Genomic DNA, 27,890 nt, shown 5'->3' with positions numbered 1-27,890 from the left:
ACTGCCTGGGATACACTACTCATACTCCAGGGAAGGATTTGACCTATTCCCTTTGGAGCAAGGTCCCATCCTGGTAATGCTAAAATACTACCTGGCAGCATAAATTAGGCTAAAAGACTACAACATTTCAAATCAGAAAGAGATTAAGAACACTATAGATCAGAAGCCAAAATAAGTTGTGTGTTAGATGAATATTGGTGCATGACTTGAATGTGTTGTGAGGGATGAGGCCAAAAGCAGAATGCCTTCAACCATCTGAAAGCTGTTCATTATGCCTTTGGCTATTTACTCTTCAAATATCCCCCTAACCATAGTTCATGTTGCTTTTTTGTTTAATTTTGGGTTTCCAGTTTGTAATGAATAGATCAACTAGCTCTGGCTAAAGGCAAGAACTTTGCACTCTGAGTTTCCAGAGAAGAGACTCAATTATATAAGAACATACCCCTAGTAATTGTGAACCATTATTAGGAAAAATTAGGGCTAAAACACTTCTGGAGATCAATGTCTGCAAATGCTTTCAGATATTTCATGATAAACTAGGTGAGAAAACCAAACCAAAACAAAAAATTGCTGTGTTTTACCCATAAAATCATACAATGTTTTGGACATGGTCAATATTTTTATATAAGGCCATACGGATTCTAAATTGACCACCTGTCCTGAAAATAAAGTTTTTACATCAACTACAATTTAGAAGAATCCTTTTTACCATATTTTTAAATACAGCAATTGAGCATACACTAATTATTGTAGTGGGTGATATTACTTGGTCTTTTTGCACATTTCAGTTACTATTTATTTCTCTTTGGAGAGTCTTCCACCCATTGAAATCCATGGGAGATTACCTGCTATTTTGGTGTGTCCATTTGAGGATAATTATCAGAACCCTACAAATTCACTAGTACTTCAGGGAAGTGAGTTGTATTTATATGGCTTATGTTGTATTTTTTTAAACTTTGGAAATGTTCTATGTACACTCTACTTTAGCAAATGTTGACACTTTAAAAGTAATAAAATCAAAATCACAAAAAAATTGAATTTATTAAATGATTTTATTTTAAGAAATACAATATGTAGTGTAATTTCAGTTGATACTGACAGTCACAATTTGTACTTCACACAATGATCATCTAGTCATGCAATAAAATATTTGTTACAGAACACTCCCACTTAAATGATTAATAATCCTTTTCTCCTAGTTAAGGCATGGCACAGATCCTTGAACACTGATACTCGCCCTACATTCTCATCTTTCTACACACTTGACAGCACACTGCAATTACACATTCCAAGAACACTAGGCTTGAACTCCTGGTCCTATTGAAGTCAAACCGAGTTTTGCCATTTACTTCAGTGGGTCAAGATTTCACCCTGAATCTCTATCTATGAAGTTATAGCACATAGCCATTGTAATCCTTCAAACATATCACTCCCTTAAAGACTAAGGTTTGTAAATTCAAATATTCAGTGAAGAAAAGAAAATGTCAATAACAGCCAAAACATTTCATATCTCAAGTCTTGCACTGATCTAGGTTAACAGTGTAAATTCTTAACCATCAACAATCCATCTAGAGATTCTGAAATCATTTCTTGCCTCCTTCCCAGTCCACCTTTGGATTTAGATAGTCAGAAGGAAAAAAAGGTTACGTGATGTGAATGGTACTGAGAAACACAGAAGAGTAGAGTCTTCATATGGTTGACTAAAGCTAGTACACAACATCGCATGTTTCAAAAAATATGTCTTGCAAGCACAGCTCTGCTTTCCTCCTTGTTTTAAACTTTAAATATCTTTCCCACACTCGGGGCAAAGGATGTCATCCCTTTCTGTGAGGAAGCCGCGGCCCACTAATGAAAGAGAACACTTCTTACAGTTAAAGCAGTCATTATGCCACTGCCGTTCTTCAAAGGAGATATACTTGGTTCCTCCGAGTCCTATTTAAAAACCAAAAGTGATAAGGAAAAACAATGGAGTACCAGTCATCAGGTGGCTTAGTGTAAGAATGTATTTGGGGACTACTATTGATATCGGATATAAGGCAATGAAAAAACTTTGAGAGAGAATTCCATTCCTGCTTTGTGTTAGTCTAATTTTGCCATCCTTACACTTGTTGAGTAGCATCCTAGGGCTTATCTACAATTAAAACACTACAGCTATGCTGCTGTAGAGCTTCAGTGTAGACACTTCCCTTTGTCAGTGGGAGAGGTTCTCCTATTGGCATAGGTAATCTACCTCTCAGAGAGGCAGTAGCTAGATGAATGGAAGAATTCTTCCATCGACCTAGTGCCGTCTACAGGGGGATTTAGGTCGGCTTAACTATGTCACTCAAGGGTGTGGATTTTTCGCATCCCTGAATGACATAGCTGGTTTGATGTAATTTTCTAGCATAGACCAGCCTTTAATCTTCATGCTACTCAGTGTGAGTATGAACTGGACCTTAAGTGATGGACTTGAGCCTTAACTGATGGATTTGACAGAGAAATGGGGTATAATGTACATGAGGGAGTCAGAACAGAGAGGAAAGATACGGGTTACAGAAATAAGATAACACGGTTATTCAGTACAGGGATACATATGTCCTGAAAGGTTAGGGTTTTTTAATTTTTTTTTTAATGTGAAATTGCTCAATTGTGAAGGTGACATTGCAGAACTGGGATTGAGTGATCTGAGTAGAACGAAGGGAATGGTTTGACAGTTTTGATGTGGGTGTGTCAAGAAAGTGGAACCATGAGAAGAAAGTGCAAAAATATTTGAGAGAAAGAGGTGAAGGGGCCATTGAGGATGGCCTCATTGGTGAAGCAGAAGTTTGGAGGAATGTAAAAGGGGACAAGGGCCCAGATTTCAGGATGAGCTATGTGTTGCATGACCTTGGAAGCAAGAACAAGCTGTTTGAACCTGATGCTGAGGGAGCAGTCAGAGAAGAGACTGAAAGGATGTGTGCAACGTGGTTGAATTGACAGGTGAGAGATGATTTTGGCAAGAGTATTTTGGACAGTTGGGAGGGAAGTGAAGTTAGTATCAAAAAGCTCAAAGGGGGGAGATTGCAGCATAAAGATAGACAGGAAATGTTGAATTTCCATGATGGCAAAGAAGTGCTAAGTGTGCCATCCAAAGTGGCCTATTGGTAATGGCAGGAGAGGTGTAAGCAGACGGGCAATGAGTGAAATAATGGCGTGGTGCAGAGCAATGGTAGTGTCAGATGAGAGAGAGACTCAGAGTTGTGGCTCAGAACCTCAGTCTTGGACTGTATAACTCACATGTCTAAAGCATTGACCACCTCACATGGAGGGTTATATTTTTATGCTTAGTGATGTTAATTCAGCACTATATAATTGTTCTCTTTAATATTTTTATATTGAATGGCAGTGCCTCAAAGCCTTGTGATTTCTAGGCACCTATCCTGAAAATCCAGGAAAACCCCATTGCAGTCGAATATGAGACATAATTAAATGTACTTTCTTCTGGGAGGGAAACTACAGTTGGTAAGTACGGTAGTGTCTCAGAAATAATACCATATGGGGTATGTATGTCCTACTATATGCAAAGCTGTCTTAGGATATGTCTACATGTTCCCTGGAACTCAAATGAAAAGGAGAAACATTCAAAGTAAGGACTCATTCAAATTTTTCCAAGACCCCAAAGACTGCTCAAGTAAAAGTGCTCAAATTCAGGATATGATAAGATTGGGATACTTGTTGTGTCTCTTAAATTAAGCTGACCACTACATTGCTCACAAATATTTTTAAAATTAATTGCTTTCGGAAGATCATGGTGGTAAGACACCTACCACTGATGGGGTTGGTGCATCCCGCACACTTTTTGGCATAGAGATTGCAGAAGCAGCTCAGGCAATATGCAAACTCATCCCGGGAGGTAAAGCGCTGTCCAGACAACTGCTTCTTGCATCCAGTACAAACAAAGCACTCCTTGTGCCAGGGCTGCTCCCGGTACGTCACACCACCTGTCGTGATAGCCTGTGGGGTTGGGGGGTGGTTGGTTGTTTTTTTCAAGAATAAAAGAGGTTTTGTGAGGTCACCTTCTTACTGAGGATGACTTATTTTTAAACCAGGTATAACATTTATGATTGCTGGCAGGAACTGACCTTGAGACGGAAGACTTGGTTTGGGATAAGTGATTATTGTGCCCAATTATGCAAAGTCTCATCCTTAAACTACTCATTTGCTCCCTTTTCATCTTGTAATCTTGCTCAAACTTGTCCGCTTTGTATATAAAACCCTTACACCATTCTGCATCATTACCATGTTTTTCTCTACTCCTTTCCTTGTGCTCATCTCAACGTTGGCCTCCTTTCCATGCTTTCACATAATCCCATCCCTGGTGGTGAAATAATTTATCTCTGAAGCTTCTGCTGTCTGAAACAGCCTTCTTTAATTTTTCCTCCTCATCAACAAAACATTTAATTTCAAATCTCTTCTGAAAATGTCTCTCTTCTCCTTTGCTTGCATCTCTTTGACCCAGTCTTGGACATCCATCACATAATGAGTCATTCAAACCATCCCACTGAAGTCAATGATACTAAATTATGTGAGCAAGGAATCAACCACAATCAATCCTTCGGGTTGCAGGATCAAGTCATAATTTATTTCTTCCGCTGGTATTTTTAAATTCTAATTCACTATAGAATGGTGGCATATGAATTGTAGGAAATATGTTGTGCAAACAATTGACCTGATCCCGCAAACACCTGTGACTTGTTACTGAGTAGTGACTTCAAAAATGTTGATTTCAGAAAATATATGCTATAAACATGGCAACTCTTTTTTTTCTTTTTTCCTCTTGATCTTTATGGTTGGGATTTCCAAGAGGATTCAGCATGAGACTAACTCAGCTCCTGTTGAAGTCAAGGGGAAAATATTATTGATTTCAGTGGGAGCTGGGTTGGACCACTGCGGAGTGCTTTAATTTGAAAATTTCACCCTCCATGCCTTTCCCGCACTCAGAGCTAAAGATGTCATCACCTTGTAGGAAACATCTCATGGTAATGAGCATTGAACTTGTTAAGGGTTTGCAGGACTGGACCCTAAAGTTGTACTGCATTTCCTAAGGTCAGTTGATTTTATCATTGTTTTCATAACAATTTATCTCACACATAGGAAAAACAAAAAACCCTCCACCAATTTGGTAGGTATGACAAATTTTTAAATTTGAGATACATAAATTAAGAATAATACCTTCTTACACTGGACACACTGCATGGCAAACTGCTTTTCATAGCAGGGTACGCAGAAGTTTTGATTATCTTTGGGGATGAAGGTCTTTGTTCCAATTGGTTGTTGACAGCGATGGCAGATAAAGCAGGTCTCATGCCAGCTGTTGCCCTTATACTCCATCTTGCGCGTACCTGTCATGAGATCAAAGCACAAAATGAAGCCCTTCATGCTGACAGTTATAGCAGTTTTAACCATTGTAGTTTTTAATTGGTTCTACTGATTGCTAGAACTTGTGTAGTGATTAGCTAGCATAGCAAGGAGTTAGGTGCTGTTCACAGAGGAAGTTTCCAGAGTTTGCGAGTTATGGTAAGGAGAGAGGAGTAGCTACAGAGAGCCACAGGCTTCCTTCAGATGGCACTGTGAGAATTCATTCATTAGGAATTCTTGTGAAATCTGCAGTACTAGCCTTACCTTTGCTCTGTTCCACACCTTTTATTAAAGTCCTACGGTTATTTTTTCATTTAGTTTCTGCTTTGTGTTTGTGCCTCAAATACAAGAACAAGCGGACGAGTCTGATGGAAATGCCAGTTATGTTATTCCCTGACCGTTTTACATAAGAACAGCCATACCGGGTCAGACCAAAGGTCCATCTAGCCCAGTATCCTGTCTTCCAACAGTGGCCAAAGCCAGGTGCACCAGAGGGAATAAACAGAACAGGTAATCATCAAGTGATCAATTTCCTGTCGCCCATTCCCAGCTTCTGGCAGAGCCTAGGGACACCATCCCTCCCATCCTAGCTAATAGCCATTGATGGACCTATCCTCCATGAATTTATCTAGTTCTTTTTTGAACCCTGTTATAGTCTTGGCCTTCACAACATCCTCTGGCAAGGAGTTCCACAGACTGACTGTGCGTTGTGTGAAGAAATACTTCTTTTTGTTTTAAACTTGCTGCCTATTCATTTCATTTGGTGACCCCCTAGTTCTTGTATTATGAGAGAGAGTAAATAACACTTCCTTATTTACTTTCTCCACATCAGTCATGATTTTATAGACCTCAATCATATCCCCTCTTAGTTGTCTCTTTTCCAAGTTGAAAAGTCCCAGTCTTATTAATCGCTCCTCATACGGCAGCCATTCCATACCCCTAATCATTTTTTTTGCCCTTTTCTGAACCTTTTCCAATTCCAATATATCTTTTTTGAAATGGGGTGACCACATCTGCATGCAGTACTCAAGATGTGGGCATACCATGGATTTATATAGAGGCAACATGATATTTTCTGTCTTATTATCTATCCCTTTCTTAATGATTTCCAACATTCTGTTCGCTTTTTGTGACTGCATGTTGAGTGGATGTTTTCAGAGAACTATCCACTAGGACTCCAAGCTCTCTTTCTTGAGTGGTGACAGCTAATTTAGACTTTATAGGTATAGTTGGGATTATATTTTCCAATGTGCATTACTTTGCATTTATCAACATTGAATTTCATCTGTCATTTTGTTGCCCAGTCACCCAGTTTTGTGACATCCTTTTGTAGCTCTCGCAGTCTGCCTGGTACTTAACTGCCTGGGATTTTTCCAATAAAACATATACTAGTTGGGCCAGGACATACCCATCACATCTGCTCTATGCCTTTGAAGTCTATAACAAAATCGATAACAAAGTCTTCTCTGATTTAAACGATGAAGCATCTGACCCTGCGAGCATCGTTGGCTGGCTGCATGCCCATTCAAACTTTCTCTGAGATCAGTTGCCTTTAAACCATGCTTTTTGTTGAGAAAAGGAAAAAAACTTGAAACAATCTTAATTCTTTGGAGTCAGGAACCTAAGCCCTCTTCTTGCCCCAGCATTTCAGAGGTTGTTCTTAAGCATTCCAGACAATATCACAGATGCCACATTTTCACGTGCAAACTTCTTCATGTACTGACGCATATTTTTCTCTATGTCAGCAAATTAGAACAGGAATAATCCAGGCCAGAAGCAAAATATAACTACAAAAGAAATTACTACCATTTGTATTGTCAAACAAAACGTATAGATCGTATGTTTACATTTAAAAGAATATCAATTTGCGACAAGCTGATCAGGTATTAGCTGGTGGCTAAGGGCATGATTCCGCCCTTTGATGACTGATTTCAGTGGATGCCAAAAGCATTTATCCAAGGATCTTCCCACCTCTCCTTCCCCAGATTTTAGATCTTTCCCTTAATAGCCCAGTGTGTCATTCCTTCACTTACTTTTTCTCTTCTTATATTTCTAAAATGTGTCCTGAGACATATGATAGGACATGTTTTAAAAATGAAACATTAAATAAAGAAATAACTGATTCATAGCAAATATGTTAATTGACAATTATCTTGCTTCATGACACTTCAGTGCCTCAATGTTTCTTATTTTATTAATGCACTACATTAATAATAATTTTCAGATGAGACAAAGGAGCAACAGAATCAGTCCCTAAAGAAAAGAAATATCTGGCTATTAATGAGAGGAGATCTGGAATCTGAGAGGGGTTGCATGCTGGAGCAAAATATTTGTTTTCATATCTTTGGTTGGGAGGCAAGATGCATTGGGTTCTAACTGAGGTAGTGATGACAATGAAACACAGTCCAGTGAGGCTTCCTTGTTAATTTTATATCTGCCAGACTGAAATCAGTGGAAGTTTAGGCTGTGTGGAGACTGCATGATCAGTCTTTTAATTACTGTAGTGTTTAATGTAATGTCACAAAACTGCTTTATCACATCTAAATTGAACATTCGGTGCAGCAAAGTAAAGACCAAGAGCAGCATCAATAACCATCTAGACATGTATCTAATCTCTTCTGTCTGTCTTGGGTCTTCCTGAATTAATCCACCTGGGCACTGACCCCGTTGCTGCATCACCGCTCATATAGCACACTAAGGAAGAAGATGGATACTGCATGTGTAGCTCTCTGCTCACAATGGTGCATACAGTGTAGAGCAGTGGTTTTCAAACTTTTTTTTCCTGGGGACCCAGTTGAAGAAAATTGTTGATGCCCTCGACCCAACGGAGCTGAGGATGAGGGGTTTGGGATGTGGGAGGGGCAGAGGGCTGGGGAGCTGGGGTGAGGGCTGTGGGTGAGGCCAGGAATGAGGGGTTTAGGTTGTGGGAGGGGGCTCTGTGCTGGGGTTGGGGTGCAGGAGGGGTTCAGGCTCTGGGCTGGGGCTGGGGATGAGGGGTTTGGGGTGCAGGAGGGACTCCGGATTTGGGGGTGCTCAGGGCAGGGGGTTGAGGTGCAGGAGGGGTGCAGGGCTTGGGCAGCATGGCCCCGTGACCCCCCTGCCTAGAAGCCGAACCCACTGCTGGCCGCTTCTGGGGCACAGCGCGGTGTTGGAAAAGGTAGGCACTAGCCTGCCTTAGCTGGGCAGCACCCCCGTCAGGACTTTTAATGTTCCGGTTGGTGGTGCAGGCCAGAGTGACCCAGCGCCTGACATGCCATGACCCAGTAGGGGGTCGCCACCTGAACTTTAAAAAACACTGGTGTAGAGCAGCCTGATTACCAAGTGTGCTGGTGGCTTTCGCTGCATACATTAGGCAGGGATGTGGTTGCAAAATTTTTCATTAATTTATTTCCTGTCTGGGTTGTAAGCTTAAAATAAATGGAGCACACCAAACACTAGGAGATGACTAATTTAAAATAAATTTCATGAACACTCCTCCTCACAATTAAAAATGACACAATTAGCTATTAACATACAGTTTGTATGGTAACTTCCAACTTATTTGTATGTGTATATATACATATCTTACTATATGTTCCATTCTATGCATCCGATGAAGTGAACTGTAGCTCACGAAAGCTTATGCTCAAATAAATGTGTTAGTCTCTAAGGTGCCACAAGTACTCCTTTTCTTTTTGCGAATACAGACTAACACAGCTGCTACTCTGAAACCTGTCAATTAACTATAGTTCTCAACTAATAAAACATAAGTAATGTATCTATGCTCCTGAAAAGGGGAAAGAGAGTACAAATGTGGAACCCTAAGCAATTTTGGCCATCTGCTTTTAAAGACTTTTGCATTATTTCTATTTGTACATCCTATCTTATATCCCAAGCCCCTGCAATTTTTATGTCATGGCCTGTCAGGCACCCATGCCAATTTTCATGTGGTTAACATGAGAGTGCCAGTTCAGAAAGGATTCAGCTGGAATAACATCCTATCGCTGATCATTACCAGGCGTACATAATGGATTCCTGAATTTTAAGAGTAAAAACTGGTTTTACTATCTATTTCTAGACCCAGCCCCAACCTCTGCCCTTTTAAGCCTTCAAATTGTTATGGAATGTTATGGCACTGTAAACAACAGAGCATGTTTCAATGGTCTCTTACCATGTGCCCAAGTGTCAGCTGTTGAGAGGCAGCTGTTTCTTGGATAGCCAAACTTGACAGGGAACTGGTTCCCTCGTTTCAGACTCAGGGACTCAACAGCACTTTGGAGGTAGCCTGGCTGCTTTTTTTCACCTTTCATTGAAAAGCTAAATGGGGAGTATTTAGCTCCCAATTTAGCTATTTAAGTAAAAAGTTAAACTTTAAAAGCACCCTGTTGCTCTTCAGATGGTAGCAGCCAGTCAAGATAGCGTACATGAAAGAAAGACAACACTAGACAGACAAGGTGTATAAGAACTTTGGCTGTCCAGGCTGCATATATAGTGTACAAATTGATTATGGCACGATGTGAATGCTTATCAAAAATTGAATTAAAAATAGAACTGAGACTTACTTTTCCCCCTTTCTTTGTATTAATACATCTCATTTGTATAATTGATGTATGGAAATCTATTATGTGAATTAGGTGATCTGGATAACTTAAACATAGGTTATAAAATCCCCAACTGGCCCATCAGATTATGAATTAGGACATTCAGTACTGTAAAGATGTTTGTTACAAAGGAGGCTGGGATTAGTTTTGATATTTGACCCAGCTTTTTTTTTTTTTGGTCTCCTCCAATTTCCTGCCATTGCAGCAGCCTTGGCATTTGGACACCTTCATCTCTCCCTCTGTCTCCCAGTGGCACATAGTTTAATTTCCTGAGGACTGAAATGCTTTAGTATAACTCAAGTCTTTGGGCTTAATATAGGGGCATCTGGATGAAAATGAATAGCCTGTGATATACAGAAAATGGTTCCTTCTGGCCTTTAAACCATATAAAATGAAATGAAGTTGAGAGACTGTTAATGACTTCAGTGGGCTTTGGGGCAGGCCTTAAAGTACAGACAAATGAAAATTGGTATATCCTAACCTGGCATGATAGTCTTCTTACACTCATTGCATTTGGAAGAGTATTCATTGGAATAGCATTCAGTACAAAGTAGATGCTCCTCTTTTGCAGCAAAAGGTTTGTCCACCAATGAGTTCTTGCACTGGAAGCAGTGGAAACAGGTTTCATGCCAGTGCCGGTCCTTGTAGGACAGATCCTATAGAAATCCAAAACCACAGAATAAACAGAATGAATAATTTGCACAATTGTAAGTTGGGAGAATAGCCAAGCATATTCAAGTCTGAATCACATAGCCAAGTGTTGAGGCTCATTCATACAGCTCAGGAAAACAAATTGTCCTGCTTGACAATGAACTGAATTGCTGTGGTTACTCAAAAGGGCAAAAGACAATTCCATCTTCTTTAATAGGCTTTAAACAAAACCCCCCAAACCACGTAACCTTTGTTTTTTGTAATATCGCAGAGAAACAAGTAGTCTCATTTATGTATTTTCCCTGAGAATTAAGTCATTAACAGAAATATAATATATTTTCTACCTCTGACTTGGCCATTGTTGTCTTCTAGGTCATTTCTTCTTAACATGGGTCTTGGTAGAAATCTCTGTTCCACGTTCATCTCTGGTATTAATTCCATTTATTAATGGATTTACACTAAGGATTGAACTGGCCATGTATCTCTCCATTTTTTAGGACTAGATTTAGTTCAGTTTTACTAAGACGCTAAATATGGGTCAGAACCATTACTACCACTTTGCTGCTACTTACATTGCTACTTTGCCATGGGCACCCCATATAGACGCAATGTCACATCATTTCTGTAGGTGCCACTCTAGAATTGTCTGATACTAAGATTGGCATCACAGTTCCAAACAATATTTCTTCCACTGAAATGTCAGTGCAGAAAATTATTTTAAAGGATTGTCCTTTTAGAAATTATTAAAAACCCATGTCCACTGTAACTCCCAAAGTCTTTGGTGTTTCAGACAAAACCCAGATTCAAACCATCCCGGTTTTACAAAATAAATCTCAACTGAAGAGGTTTTGGAAAAAAAAAAGAAAGGAAAAAAAAAGGAGAGCGCAACCCCTTTGCATTTTTGCGTAGGTTGAATAATCAGAATTCTTGACTTACCCAAGGGCATCTGCCTCTTAAATGTATTGGATCTCAGAGTTTGCATTGATTCCTGTATCATGAAAAGGCAATTTTTAAAATACACTGGAAAAACTAACCTTTCACTTTCCATTTAAAGACTTACCTATAACTGACAAACTGCTTACACTAAATTATATTGGTGAACAGAAGAGAGAAGAATGAATCAAGGAATGTCAGCAATTTTCTATCATCAGTGAGACAGAACATTAACAGTGGCACAGGGAGAAAATCTTGTTTGAACACCTGCCCTGCTCACCTCAACTCCCTCAAAATCTTTTTTTCAAGTAGTCATTGAGGATGTTCTTGTTTTTTCCAACTCTGAGGTCACACAAAGTGTAACACCCATAGAGATTCCTATTTCACTGTTTTCAAAGAGTTATTCATACAACTTGCTCTGTTCACGTCAGACAAAACCTTCTGAAACAAACCAGTTTCTGATCCTTAAATATCAGATTTTCTAACATCAAAATGAAAAAAAAAAAAACAACAACTCTATCTTGTTGAAGAGATTGATATTTACATTACTTTCCTGAAAGGAAGTTGAACAACTTAATCATGATCTCCAAGGAATAATATTTTTCCTGGAAAAGTGTAACCTAGAGCCAACAGGGAGTTTTCCAAAAGGTGAAACTTGCTTGCTGGAAAATGGAATGACTGCACATCTATGTTCTTTATTGTTGTCTTTTGTGAAACTGGGGGCATTTTTAAACTTAGGAAACTGGAAAAATAAGAATTTATCTTTTTTCTTTTTCTTTCTTTCTTTTTTTTTTTTTGCTGTGCTCTTCAAAGTATTTTTTACCTCCAAAGTTGGTAAAGTGGGTATCTGTTAACTGCTCCCCCCCGGCTTTTTGCTTATATAAGGCTCGCCAAAAATGTAACTTGTACTTTTTAAAGTTGGAAATAATGAAGCCCATGCCTTTTCCTTTTTTTTAACAGTAAAATGTTTTTGTCCAGAAGCCTCTAGAGTAATCAAAGCTAAACAAAGCTAGGTTAAATCTTGAAGTGTAATGTAGACCTATTGGCTTAGAGAAATTGCTGAGCTGTGGTTGAGCAATGGTGTGCAATGGTGACTTGAAGCCAAATTATGTCCTACCGCTGGACCAGTCTCCAGTTCAAGCTAGAGCAGCCTCAGACCTCCTCTAATTTGCATTGGCTACTCACAACTGCGAGGAGCTGTTCCAGCGGCAGGGATCATGGATATAAAGACACTCGATCCATCCTCACTGCGTGGATGAGGCCAGGAGGGAGACATAAAGCCATTACCATGGTAGTATGACATTCAAGGATCCCCCAGCACTAGAAGGCATCCTCAAGAGACTGGTTAAGCTGGCTTCATACCTGCTTTGTGCAACCCGAGTGGAGCAAAGCAGCCAGAGTGCAGATGAGGATCAGTCCCAACGTGTCCATTGACCCTGATTTTTTAAACCAGCCTCCAATATTGTGGGTGAAACTTTAGAGGCTGTTTTTGAAAATGTATGCTAGCTTGTGCCAACTGATGTACAGTTAAGAGATCCTGTTATCCTATTTCAGAGGAACAGCCGTGTTAGTCTGTATTCGCAAAAAGAAAAGGAGTACGTGTGGCACCTTAGAGACTAACCAATTTATTTGAGCATGAGCTTTCGTGAGCTCATCATCTGTAGCTCACGAAAGCTCATGCTCAAATAAATTGGTTAGTCTCTAAGGTGCCACACGTACTCCTTTTCTTTTTGTTATCCTATTAATATGGGAAGCAAGCACAGGTGAGAAATGTAGAAGGATTACCCTTGATGATCATGGGTCTCTGACCCAAAGTGTACATATGCACATTTGTTTATGGTATGAATGTTGTATAGCCTATGCAAAGAAAGAGCGCGCTAGCCAAATCTGAGGGATATGTGTTACTGGTTAAAGCAGAAGGGGGAAATTGCATGCTTCTGCAGAGCTTAAAAAAAAGCCTATAGCAGAATCTACAGGGAAAATATTTAGCACTTAAGTAAGTTACTTTTCTTCTGAGCTCAAAAAATAATTTTCCTCCCCTAGCTGGTTTCATTTGATGAATAAACCCCCCCTAATTTAATAAACTTGTTTGAATTAGAAACAGGATGGGGGCGCTTCTCAGCCTGATCTTTCCACAAAGGTCAGTACTGCATTACATAATGTTGTCCTCAAAGCAAACTTCTCCAAATCAAGCCTTCTTATGTGAGGGTGAGATCGTATTTTTTCCATAATTCTTCCAAAATTTACACATTTAGGAGACAATTTATTTTTCCTCTTCTGTGATATGACTGTAGGTGAATAACTTTTTTTTTAACTGAACAAAATCGTAAGATTAGAGTTACTCGGTTTTATAAGCATAAATCCCTTATTGCCCTGAAACAGTATTGTTTTTTTGTTAGGCTTTACTACTCAAGCCATTGTGTTTTCCACTGAACTTGGTCTCCTCAGAGACCACAGTAGGAAGAAGGAGATTAGAGAGGTTATGAACAGGAAAGTAACCAAATATATTTGTGTTCATGAGTTAGTGAAAACATCAGCATTTTTACTAGAAACAATGTTCTCCTTAGAATCTAAGGCAGGAAGAGTAGGATACAATTTCAAAGTTTTGTGTAAATTTTTGGTGTGCAGGTCCTGTGACTGAGTGATGCACTACTAAAACCAGCACCTCGCTGCTTAGAAAATGTACAGGTGAAGGTCCTTGGTGTCTCTTTTTCCCTTCACAACACAACACGGGATATCAGACAAGTCAGATTTTCAGTGCCAAAGCAAAATAAGAATTGCAGCTCAGCAAAGGATTGAGATTTAATTGAAGTGTTGTTAAGATAACCATCCTGTTCCATATATTACTGTTGGCTCCATTTTCTGTTTGCCGTGCATATTTAAGATTGATCATTTTGATTAATTTTTGGCCCACCTGCTGCCAGAATAGCCTTCCACAACAATCCTCTTTTAATTTTTTTCTCAGATTTTGCCAACAAATTTTTTCATTCCTGTGTACATCATCTTACGGTCTGCATTAGAAAGGTGAGTTGTGGGTATTTCCTGTATTGATGATGATCTCTGCGCCAAAGAGACTGCAAAGAAACTATTTTTAAAAACTTGTAAAGAATGCTAAGATCAACTCAAAAGTCAAATTTAAGCCGTTAAGCAAATGTGAATATCTGAGGTTTTGAAAATTACAGAGGAATTTCCAGAAAGAATGTTCAGAGTTTCAAGCAAGCAAGAGTGGGGAACAATAGCTGCAGCACAAGTCCACCAGTGACTTGGGCTTTGAAACCTAATGGTTTTGATACAAATTCATTCTTTCTTAAGAGATGATCCTAGGAAGCTGTTGGCATATGAATAATGTGCAATGGCTTTGAAAGCAACACGGGGGTATTTTTTTAATGTCTACTAGTGCTTCCTGCCATTCAATACACAATGTTTTTAATCTGCCTGTCAGAGTTTTATAAACATTAGCTAGAAATGCTTACAGTTAACACGATGGCCTCAGGCCAGATGTATTATTAACATCACATGGTGTCATTTAGTTAACTGTGTTTCTGTGAAAACCAAAATTTTCAATAAAGTACCAGTCTGTATAATTTGTGAATTATATTCATAGTCATCCATTCAAGTACTATAAAGAGATCGCAAGATTTTAGAAAAAAAACTTTTTTTTTCAGTGTAAGGCCCTGTCTACACTACCCCACTTATGTCGGCAAAACATATGTTGCTCAGGGGTGTGAAAAAACACACCCCTGGGTATCATAAATGTCACCAACATACGTGGTGGTGTGCACAACGCTATGTCGGTGGGAAAGCTTCTCCTGATGACACAGCCACCACCACTTGTTAGGGGTGGATTTATTATGTCGACAGGAGAGCTCTCTCCCATCCGCATGGAGTGGCTACACAAGTGATCTTACAGCGGCCCAGCTACATTGGTACAGCTGTGCTGCTGTAAACTCACTAGTGTGGACATGGCCTCGATGTCTTACAGAGAGGATTTAGTGGATTGTGTTCTGCGTTGCTGTGCTGGAGACCCAGAGCCTGCCTCTCCTGTCCTCTCACAGGCACCTATTTTACACCGCTTTGACTCCATAGACGCTACTCCTGACTTACACTGGTGTAAATCAAAGGAGGATTAGGCCCCTACTGCCTTGAACATTGTGTGCTCATTTACACCTGTGCACAGTGGATATGAAGTGTTACCAAAGCAAATACGTCAACTGTACTTGTGGTAATATTTTACACCCACTTTCCACAGTTGAAAAAGACACCTCAAGGTACAAAGTGGTGGAGAATGAGGCACCCAAATCCTTATCCCAGTTCTGGCCTCTTGCTACCTGGCTATCGGGTAGTAGGAGTCTGAGGAAACAATGAACTGAGCCACTTGGCCATTGATAATAGAAAAGTGCTATGCAGGACTGAATTAACCCATCACTGGGCCCTAGGCATGCATACACTTCTGGGCCACTACCTTCTAATATGACTCCCTGCAGCAAGTCACAACATCACTCACTCAAATTTAGCCTAGTGCCACTCCATAATTTGAGTGAGTGGCGTTGTGACCTGGTGCAAAAAATCCCAGTGCCGCTCATATTTGGTCCACCTGCCCTTTCATTAGCCAAACTGCCCCTACTCACCACCTCCCCAAATTTGGGTTCTAAGCATGTGCCTAATTTGCCTATATGTTAATCCAGCTCTGTGCATGAGGCAAAAATGAACGCTTTGCCAGCTGCAGAGAGACTCCTCGTTTTAGAAGCATGGCAGTAGCTATGACCAAGGGCCTACAGGGAGTATCAGAAGTCCATAAACAAATAGAGATCCTCAGGGCTCCATCAGTGACATTGAGGACTGGGGAAAAAAGTAATCTATCTTGGTTGTCTTGCTTCTACTCTCACTTACACCAGTGTAACTTCAATGAAGTTACTCTTCATTTACACTGGCATAAGTGAGAGGAGAATCAGGCCCATAGGGTGTTTCTTAAATGTATCAAATTCTAGTTTGAAAATTTTCAGCTGTATAGAAGCTATACCTGAACAAGAAAACAAATACAGATCCTTCATTGGCCTTCGGTTTTTATTTTATATGCAGTAGATAAAATGATTAAAATCACCTTCATTCTAAACTCACATCACGATGCTTGTCAATATTGACAGGTTTCAGAGTAACAGCCGTGTTAGTCTGTATTCGCAAAAAGAAAAGGAGGACTTGTGGCACCTTAGAGACTAACCAATTTATTTGAGCATAAGCTTTCGTGAGCTACAGCTCACTTCATTGGATGCATACTGTGGAAACTGCAGAAGACATTATATACACAGAGACCATGAAACAATACCTCCTCCCACCCCACTCTCCTGCTGGTAATAGCTTATCTAAAGTGATCACTCTCCTTACAATGTGTATGATAATCAAGGTGGGCCATTTCCAGCATAAATCCAAGTTTAACCAGAACGTGGGGGGGGGGGGGGGGGGAGGGTAAGAAAAAACAAGGGGAAATAGGCTACCTTGCATAATGACTTAGCCACTCCCAGTCTCTATTTATGCCATCATGTGCCAGCAATGCCCCTCTGCCATGTACATTGGTCAAACTGGACAGTCTGTACGTAAAAGAATAAATGGACACAAATCAGATGTCAAGAATTATAACATTCATAAACCAGTCGGAGAACACTTCAATCTCTCTGGTCACGCAATTACAGACATGAAGGTCGCTATCTTAAAACAAAAAAAGTCAAATCCAGACTCCAGCGAGAAACTGCTGAATTGGAATTCATTTGCAAATTGGATACTATTAATTTAGGCTTAAATAGAGACTGGGAGTGGCTAAGTCATTATGCAAAGTAGCCTATTTCCCCTTGTTTTTTCCTACCCCCCCCCAGACGTTCTGGTTAAACTTGGATTTATGCTGGAAATGGCCCACCTTGATTATCATACACATTGTAGGGAGAGTGGTCAGTTTGGATGAGCTACTACCAGCACGAGAGTGAGTTTGTGTGTGTGTGTGGGGGGGGGGGGGTGAGAAAACCTGGATTTGTGCTGGAAATGGCCCACCTTGATTTTCATACACATTGTAAGGAGAGTGGTCACTTTGGATAAGCTATTACCAGCAGGAGAGTGAGTTTGTGTGTGTGAAAAGAAAAGGAGTACTTGTGGCACCTTAGAGACTAACCAATTTATTTGAGCATGAGCTTTTGTGAGCTACAGCTCACTTCATCGGATGCATACTGTGGAAACTGCAGAAGACATATACACAGAGACCATGAAACAATACCTCCTCCCACCCCACTCTCCTGCTGGTAATAGCTTATCTAAAGTGATCACTCTCCTTACAATGTGTATGATAATCAAGTTGGGCCATTTCCAGCACAAATCCAGGTTTTCTCACCCTCTCCCCCCCTCCCCCCCACAAACTCACTCTCCTGCTGGTAATAGCCCATCCAAAGTGACCACTCTCCTTACAATGTGTATGAAAATCAAGGTGGGCCATTTCCAGCACAAATCCAGGTTTTCTCACCCTCCCCCCCCCTCCCCCCCACAAACTCACTCTCCTGCTGGTAATAGCCCAACCTGGATTTGTGCTGGAAATGGCCCAACTTGATTATCATACACATTGTGAGGAGAGTGATCACTTTAGATGAGCTATTACCAGCAGGAGAGTGGGGTGGGAGGAGGTATTGTTTCATGGTCTCTGTGTATATGTCTTCTGCAGTTTCCACAGTATGCATCCGATGAAGTGAGCTGTAGCTCACGAAAGCTTATGCTCAAATAAATTGGTTAGTCTCTAAGGTGCCCCAAGTACTCCTTTTCTTCTTGTCAGTATTGTTATTTTTGTGTTTTTTTGGGGGGGAAGGGGGCTGTTTTAAGACTTGTGGGATAGATCTATCCTGCAGTAAAAAGAAAACTATAATAGTAGAAATGATTTATCTGTTTTGTTATTCTTTCCAATAACTTTTAACAAATCTTCACTGAGAAACTCTCACCTTCATTTGCAATACTGCAGTTACATTCTCCACAAAGACAGTTTTGTCTTTTCCTTACACTTCGAAAAAACCCCAGTCATCTGAAATATTAAAATGTTACTACCTACCTTTATCAGCCATTAAAGAGCGTCTAGTTTAAAAACACAGAAGATAAGTATATTGGATAACACCCACACTCCCTGAATCCATAAAACTGAGTTGAAAAGTTCAGCCTGAATAATTCCTGAATACTTTGTCTGAGATTTGTTGAATTCAGTCCAAGGTTTGGGATTCTTGAATGTCAACGCATGGAAATATCTTCTCAGGGTATTAGAAAGAGACATTAGAACAAAAGTGCATTCTAGAGAGGGGCAGAAATATGATTTCAGTTTATCAGGTCAATCAGACTCTCTCCCTTCCCTGTTCTGTGTGTTTATGAGCTATAGAAAAGTTGGCACTGAATTTACCATTTCATAGATTATTGCCTGTTCCCTGCCATAGGTAGCAAAACCTTCTCTCCTATCTCCTAAAGGGGCCCTCCCAGTGACTTTTCAGTTGGGCTGGGTATGACACAGAGGCCCACTGAGGATTCACTACTTTTGTGTCAGCAACTCTTGTCAGGCCTAATGTACTCACTACACCTCACACACTGGTGTCATAATCTGGATCTAGAAGGTGTCATATAATATATCATTTGAGAACTAATGACACACTGGTGATTAATATAATTGTGAAATGTGCGTGTTAACACTTTTTGAGGAATTATGGATGTTCACTGAGACTGTGACCATCAACCAAGAGGTTTTCTCCCAGACAGGAGGGAAGGCAGCTATCTAGCTGTCTCCAATGTAAATTAAGCAAGGTGTGACCAAAGACAAAGAAAAACACATTTACATGCAAGGTAAACAAAGCCACCAGGTGAGCCCTAACTACTTAACAATCTCAGTGGAGGTTGGAGATTGCATCCCCAGGAAGCCTTCCTGCCTCTTGAAGCAGGGCCAATGAACTCTGCGAAGATATAAGCAGGGAGAAAAGGACATTTTGGCATCCATCACTTGAGGAATTAAAGGGGTCAGAGCTCTTGAAATCACAGAACGCTGGATCCTTCAACCAAGGGGGTTGAAGTCTCTGGGAATTGAGCACAGGTGAGAAACTTGCTGAAATTAAGTTTTAGTCTTAGAAGTGTATTTTTACTTTTGTTTGCTTGTGACCCCTTCTAGCTTAGTGATACTTGATATCACTTAAACAGAGGACTTCTTGTTTAATAAACTTGTGTTACTTTTATGATAAACCAGTTCAGTGCTGTGAATAATATAGTGTTTGTCAAACCCCAGTTAAATGAATGAGCTGCTGTTCACTGTCTCATTAAAGGAGAAGTGAACTTAACTTCTGTGTGTTCCAGGAGAGGGCTGGACACAGCAGGGCAGACAGTTTTGGGGAAATGCAGGGCAGGGTGGGTGGGGGGGAATGGGGTTACTCTGCAAAAAGGAGCTGGAAGCCATGGTGTGACCTGCATGCTTGCATGCTGTCTGTTGGTGTTAGGGCTGTTCGCCACAGCACTATAGCATTAAAAGCACACAGAGTGGCAGGACAGGTGGTGACATAACCCATTACTGGTCTGCATTGAACCCTAAAGCGTCACAGTGGGTGAATGAATTGGGAAGAGAAGAACTGGCATTTGTAACATTTTTTGAGAGTCCAATCTCCTGACCACACCCCTTAATAGATGCCTAGTCCTTAGACGCCCCCAGTGCACTTCCATGGCCCCCCCATTGCATTTCCACCACCCTAGGTCAACTCTCCATTGTAATTCCACCATGAAAATCATAGTTGTGCAAACTGCTTATTGGCAGTGGTTTGTGATTGTTACATGAGCAATTTGGACATGGAAAATGTATATATGAATGTCTGAGGTAAGTGGCTTAACTATTACATTCTAAACTGGACTAGGAAGGTTTTGAGATTATTTCTGGGGTCCTATACATAGACTGCAGGATTGTACCCTATTCAATATGGTTTTGAAAATACAGGCCACCACTCTTGGGTTCAGCTGAGCCATGCTCAGTGCAGAATCGAAGGGGAATGGGGAAAGATGACCTTATGCCATGTTTGCAGCTCTCTGATTCCAGGGCCAGACAGGGATGAATTTGGCCTCCAGTGTAAGTTAGAGGAGAGCAGCCTTAAAGCTGCTTTAAGAGCTGCCTGTGTCCTGAAGGAGTCATTTTGGCCGTCACCAGAGAGCTGGAACAGAGGAGCACTCTAGCCAATCCCTACACTAACCTAGGAACAAATCAACATACCCTTAGAGCCCCGACCGGGGTTATTCTATCTACTACCCAAGATCCACAAACCCGGAAATCCTGGACGCCCCATCATCTTGGGCATTGGCACTCTCACTGAAGGACTGTCTGGATATGTCAACTCTCTACTCAGATCCTACTCCACCAGTACCCCCAGCTATCTCCGTGATACCACTGATTTCCTGAGCAAACTACAATGCATTGGTGATCTTCCAGAAAACACCATCCTAGCCACCATGGATGTAGAGGCTCTCTACTCAAACATCCCATACACAGATGGAATAGAAGCTGTCAGGAACAGTATCCCTAATGATGCCACAGCACAACTGGTTGCTGAGCTCTGTGACTTTATCCTCATGCACAATTATTTCAAATTGGTGACAATATATACCTCCAGTCCAGTGACGCCGCTATGGGCACCCGCATGGCCCCACAATATGCCAACATTTTTATGGCTGACCTGGAACAACGCTTCCTCAGCTCTCGTCCACTCACATCCCTTCTCTACCTACGCTACATTGATGACATCATTATCATCTGGACCCATGGGAAGGAAACCCTGGACGAATTCCACCATGATTTCAACAGCTTCCACCCCACCATCAACCTCAGCCTGGACCAATCTACACGGGAGGTCCACTTCCTAGATACCATGGTGCAAATAAGTGACGATCACGTTAACACCACCTTATACTGAAAACCCACCGACCGCTATGCCTACCTTCATGCCTCCAGCTTCCATCCCAGACACACCACACGATCCATTGTCTACAGCCAAGCGCTGAGGTACAACCGCATTTGCTCCAACCCCTCAGACAGAGACCAACATCTACAAGATCTTCACCAGCATTCTCAAACTACAATACCCACATGAGGAAATAAGGAAACTGATCAACAGAGCCAGACGTGTACCCAGAAGCCTCCTGCTGCGAGACAAGCCCAAGAAAGAAACCAACGGAACTCCACTGGCCATCACATACAGTCCTCAGCTAAAACCTCTCCAACGCATCATCAGTGATCTACGATCCAGCCTGGACAACGATCCTTCACTTTCATAAGCCTTGGGAGGCAGGCCAGTCCTTGCCCACAGACAGCCCGCCAATCTGAAGCATATTCTCACCAGCCACTACACACCGCACCATAGTAATGCCAACTCTGCCCACATTTCTACACCAGCGACAGCATCACAGGACCTAACCAGATCAGCCACACCATCACCGGTTCATTCAGCTGCACGTCCACCAATGTAATGTAGGCCATCATGTGCCAGCAGTGCCCCTCTGCTATGTACATCGGCCAAACTGGACAGTCCCTACGTAAAAGGATAAATGGACACAAATCAGATATTAGGAATGGCAATATACAAAAACCTGTAGGAAAACACTTCAATCTCCCTGGACACACAATAGCAGAATTAAAGGTAGCCATCCTGCAGCAAAAAAACTTCAGGACCAGACTTCAAAGAGAAACTGCTGAGCTTCAGTTCATTTGCAAATTTGACAGCATCAGCTCAGAATTAAACAAAGACTGTGAATGGCTAGCCAGCTACAAAAGCAGTTTCTCCTCCCTTGATGTTCACACCTCAACTGCTAGAAGAGGGCCTCATCCTCCCTGATTGAACTAACCTCGTTATCCCTAGCCTGATTCTTGCTTGCATATTTATACCTGCCTCTGGAAATTTCCACTACATGCATCTGATGAAGTGGGTATTCACCCACGAAAGCTTATGCTCCAATATGTTTGTTAGTCTATAAGGTGCCACAGGACTCTTTGTTGCTTCTACTACAGGGAGGAATTCCTGGGTAGCCAGTTGTTAGTTTTATGGACACTTTCTGCTACAAGAGTGTATGAGACATGCATGTTGTCTGTTTCATAACTCCCCTTCCTCCCCATGTTACCTGGGTAGTGTTTTTATTGTTAAATGAACAGCTAAAATATTAACATTTATCACTTGGAGAGAAACTCAGTAACATTTTTAACCTATTAAACACAAGGCTGATGTTCTAAGTTTCCCCTAGATGGTAAAAAATACTCTCCAGTTTTCACCTGAAGCACTTCACTTCCATTCAAACAATCCTAACGCCAGCTGTGTAAAGCAGGTAATTATTAATAGCCCTTTTATAACCCATAGAGAAACTGAGGCAGAGAGGTTATACCCTAAGTTTTCAAAAGTGACCCTATAATTTTGGGTATTTCACTCTTTTGGGTGTCCAGCACTGGAACCCTAGAGCCTTATGTTCAGAGGTGCTGAGCATCCGCAACGCCAGCCAATGGGAGCTGTGATTACTCAGCGCCTTGGAAAAGTGGGCCTGGGCATAATCAAGTTAGGCATCCAACATTACTGGATATTCTTGGAAATCTGGACCGAAGCACTTCCTGACAGGTGTTGAGCTCTTTTAATTCCCCTGGATCTCCAAGGAGGTGCTTAGCACTTTGGAAGGTCAGGTTCTTAATTACCTAGTCAATAAGATGTTATGGAGCAGACATCTTCCACCCAGATCCCTCTATAATGTGGTGGGGTTCCCTTGTGGAGGGGTGCATGCTTTATGCAGGGAATGGACCTATCCAATCTATTTTGACAGAAGTGATGTCAATGAAACACAAGTCCAAGGTACCTTACAATCACAGCCAATTGGTTTTTTGCATTCCTCACAAGTGTTGGAGTAAAGGCTCTCGTAACACTTCACACAATAGGGGCTCTCCTCTCTCAGGATGTACTTCTTGCCAAACAGGGACTCCTTGCAGTAGTGACAGTCAAAGCGTTCAGTCATTTTGGTGTCTAGAATCCTGACCTGTCATGAAGAAGAAAACAAGCAGGTTCAGACTTATGACTTATTATCTTGAACTCCAATGAAAGCAACAAGATGGCATAGATCCCCTTCAGACCTATTGCATTGTACCACACCTATACTTAATTTGATGCTAAGTAATTTCAACACCTTTTTATTAATTAATGAATTAAATCCTCATGTGAGGGGAAATTAGGAACATAAGGATGGCTGTGCTGGGTCAGACCAGTGGTCTTTCTAGTCCAGCACCCTGTCTCTGATAGTGGCTAGTGCCAGATGCCTCACAGGAAGGTGCAAGCATCCTCATAATGGACAGTAATGAAATAATCTGCCCACAGGAAGTTTTCTTCCACAATAATGCTTACAAAGTTTGATTCAGCAGAATGGTCTTGCTTGGTTAACAACCTGGTTAATCTGAGCTGTTTCATCCAGTGTCCGAGTTGAGCATTTCTTGCTGTGAAGAGTTTTCAAGTTGTTTTGTGGATTATATCATTCAGATTTGAAGTGAGCTTTCTGCACATATAGAAATACAGTACAGACCCGTTTATGCGCGAATCCGCTTAAAGCGCCTTGGCGCCATGCCTCCCAGCGCTACCTATTTAACATGTGAGACTCGTTAACACGCAGTACAGGAACTTGCTATGTAGCACTACAAATTTGCTCACTAACTCACTGACCTAGAAAGCGACAGGAAGAGCTGGGGGAGTGGAAACGTGTTGTATGTCTTTACCAATATTGGAAAAGACTTATCACACATGCTTAGTCATTGTCACGCTAGAGATATATATAATATATAGTAGTTTTATATAGTAATTTATATACTACATTAGAAAATTTTAACTGTAGGCCTAATACAATGGCAGAGGGCAAGTGTCAGCGTTCCCACACTGCAGAAGAAAAGCCAGCTGCAATAGATCGACTAAAAAAACCTAGGCCAAAGTTTCAAAAGATGTTGGGACTCCCGAAGCAACTCTCCGAGGATGGCTTAAAAAATGAATCTAAATGGAATGGCTTTGTACTAAATATCGATTCTGCAGCGGGGCTTAAGTGAAAACATGTGTGTTATTCAGCAAATCCCACAACAGACACAGCCATGCACATGGGGTTTGCTCAGGAAAGGCTGAAAGGAATGCCGCTAAGTGGGCCAATCCTTCAAGCCCAAGCGACAAAATATGGAAATGTAATGGGGGATGAATCATTCCAAGCCAGCAAGGGGTTTATTAGTCGTTTTAAAAAGCATCAGGGCATAGCGCAGGTATCGATTTCTGGAGAAAGCCAATGAATCAGCTGCGAACGCGTTTCCCGCCGAGTTAAAATCTACTTTACAAAATGAAGACTACCATGAAGATCAACTTTATAATTGTGATGAAACAGCTTTATTTGCAAAACTGCTACCCGATAAGACTTTAGCCTTTAATTACGAGACACAGAAAACAGCTGGATTTAAAAAGATAAAAGATCGTGTAACTCTTCTTTTTTGTAGTAATAAGATGGGCAGCCATAAGCTTGCCCCTCTTCTCGTTGGCCGCTTTCATAACCCTCACTGCTTTAATCACCTCAATAGAGCCAAACTGCCAATAATATACGCTAACAGCAAAAATTCTTGGATGACGAGACACATTTTTCAACAACTGGTTCTACAATAGCTTTGTTCCAGCTGTTCGTAAGCATCTGCGGTTGAAGAAACTCTAAGCCAAAGCACTTTTGCTACTTGACAATTGTCCATCCCATCCTCCAGCCGAATCACTGGTTTCGGAGATTGTGTCATGCACGTCTTCAGGCATTTCCGAATCCCTGAAACAGTTAAACATGAAGGAAATTATTTATTTAGTTAAGAAAGCTTGGGATGGAGTAAAACAAAAGTCCATTGAAAACTGCTGGATAAAGGCTCTCGGTGATGCCTTTTCTGTCAAAGACGGCTCAGACTCAGAAAACTCCAGGAGAGGCACTGATTCAGAGCCAGACTTTGAAGGATTTTTGGAAGAAGATGTCCTACAAACACGCACGCAGACAAAAGAGGATAAAGGTAAACTTCTCTTTCAAATGATAAAAAATTTTAGTTTGGATATGTCACCGGAAATCATTACCGAGTGGCTGGAGATGGATGAAGATTGCCCGACTTCAGAATTTCTGTCCGAAGAAGAAATATTAACGGGCTGCGAGGCTACGTCAGACCGCGAAAGTGATGGTGAGAATTCTAATAACGCAGGCCCTAAATGACAATGATGATGAGGAGGAGGAAGAGGATGTCGTTGAAAAGGTCAAAATTTCGCCCTCAGAAGACCTCAGCGCTGTAAAAACTGTTGTAAGATTTATGGAGGAGCAAAATGTAGAAAATATCGAAATCATTCATCTGCGGCGAATGACAGACTGCATAAGAGAGAGAGAAAATGCGAGCCAGAAAGAGCAGAAAATAACGGCGTTTTTTTCTAAGTGAATCATAGATACTTTTTTTAGTACGGCCCTCTTAATCCACAGTCCATTAACACGTGGTCATGATGGCTTGACTCCCGACGTCCGCGCGTAAATGGGTCTGTACTGTAGTTGAGTCAAATATGATGGGGAGACAGAGTGCTTTCTGTGTGAGGTGTGGCCTGGCCACTGCCAAAAGTCCTGAGAATGGTGTGCAGACTGCAACCTGGGAATTCAGTTATGCTCCTGTAGCTGTACAGTAATTATAGCAGCAATCATAAGATAAAGGGGTAAGGAACTGATAGCACAAATGCGAGATCTGTAGGCCTAGAGCTATAAGAATAGCTTAAGCAGTTACCATAAGTATAAGGCCTTTCAGCCTGCATAACAGCAGTTACTCAATAAGCTAGCATAAGTAAGTAAACTAACGGTGATCTTAAGTCACAGGATGGCATAAGATTCTGTTCATTGTTTTGGAACAGTCACAAGCGTTGCAAGAAGACAGTCTGTACCTACCAGTTTTAGAGTATTTTTTTGAGGAAATATTGTAGATGCCTAACCACAGGTAACCATAGTAATTCAATTGATGTATGTTAATAACCTTTGCTTAATTACAGTACTAGCTATAGGATAAGGGGTCTCTAATATTAAGAGCAAGGAAGTTAAGGTATGGTAAAGGAGGGAAGAGCTATGCATACATATGCATGAGGACCATCAAGGTCTATAAAACATCTGGTCTCAGGTACAGCCGTTGGGACTTCTTCATCGGCGTGCCGGAATCAGACTAGGATCTGTCTCAACTTCTAGAGCTCTCCCCAAGAACAGAGTGCGTACGTGGCTGTAATTGTGCTGGCTGCCTCAACAGTGTTCTATTACATCACTTTACTTGTCCGGGTTGGTCCACTTATGTTGGATCATATTAAAGAAGTTCTGTATTAAAATCACAAATGAGTTTGATTCCCCAGAGTTTAAATTCCAGGGTATTACTAATTAAGAGGTCTCTTGGTTTTTGGTACTGTTTCTCTCCCTCTATGTGTGAAACTTGCAAGCTGCTAATTGTGTTAGTACATTCTAAGACAGAGTCTATTCTCAAAGCAATTCACAGAGAGAGAGACTCAAAGCAATACTCTAACAACAGAAACAGCACCCAGAGACTCCCCACCCTTTTGTTGTATTAACAATTGTGATTAAAATAGAGATAGAGGATGTATGTGGATGGATGCTTGGTGTGGATAATAACTGAATGATCAGGGAGGTGCCAGCCTAAGAATCCAGTGTCCATCGGCTGAAGAAGGCGTCAAGTGGAAATAACCAGAGGACCCCCCGGAGGGCAGACTGGAATCCACCCAACAGCCTCAAGAATGGGAGAACCAAAGAACAAGATAACATCTTGGAGCCGTCAGGAATGTGCTATCTGCGATTGATTCAGCAACAGCATGATGAAGCAATTCCCATAGACTGGCATAGGAAGAAATTCTGATAAAAATAGACTCTAAAAAGTGAGAACTTTGGGGGGTCTGATTCTGCAAACCAACTTCCAGGAGCATCAGATGAGCATCTGACAAGGCCCTGCTCCCTCCTCATGTCCAGGCCACCTGGCCAGTGGCTTGGCATGAGCAACTCTAAGGCTGGTAACTATGATAACAACCTTGCAGAACCTGTGTGTGTGTGTTTGTGTGAATGAATGTGTGAATAAATATGAGATTGAATGGAATGTTATAACTAGAACTAACTGCTTACTATGATTCTTTCTGTATTCACAATAAATGTGGTATTTTGCCTTTTTCCCTTTAATAAGATCCTGCTGGTTTTTATTTTATTGGTACAACACTTATTGGATTAACTATTTTAATAATAACAATTTTACAATCACAGAAGGTCTTCCCGGAGTGTGAGTGGTGT

At 41.1% G+C, this 27,890-nt stretch overlaps 1 protein-coding gene across 9 annotated transcripts in view; it reads right to left on the bottom strand.

Moving 5' to 3' along the window:
* Nucleotides 1–1,033: 1,033 nt before the first annotated feature.
* Nucleotides 1,034–27,890, bottom strand: part of FHL2 (four and a half LIM domains 2) — a 63,595-nt gene continuing 36,738 nt past the window's right edge. For 3 of the 9 annotated variants that reach the window (XM_048857083.2, XM_048857076.2, XM_048857122.2), the window contains 5 exons: nt 23,403–23,579; nt 10,438–10,612; nt 5,191–5,360; nt 3,786–3,972; nt 1,034–1,932 (listed from right to left, as the gene is read on the bottom strand). In XM_048857083.2, the coding sequence (XP_048713040.1) occupies nt 1,781–1,932; nt 3,786–3,972; nt 5,191–5,360; nt 10,438–10,612; nt 23,403–23,558 (840 nt within the window). In that variant the 5' untranslated portion in view covers nt 23,559–23,579 and the 3' untranslated portion in view covers nt 1,034–1,780. Of the gene's footprint in view, nt 1,933–3,785; nt 3,973–5,190; nt 5,361–10,437; nt 10,613–11,543; nt 11,596–19,425; nt 19,496–23,402; nt 23,580–23,941; nt 23,966–27,890 lie in introns of those variants that run through there. The other 6 variants (XM_048857112.2, XM_075130280.1, XM_048857069.2 and 3 more) reach the window with 5 other exon arrangements.

The sequence above is a fragment of the Caretta caretta genome, chromosome 1, assembly GCF_965140235.1.
Source record: "Caretta caretta isolate rCarCar2 chromosome 1, rCarCar1.hap1, whole genome shotgun sequence".
NCBI lineage: Eukaryota > Metazoa > Chordata > Testudines > Cheloniidae > Caretta > Caretta caretta.
This window is presented reverse-complemented; position numbering and strand designations above follow the sequence as displayed.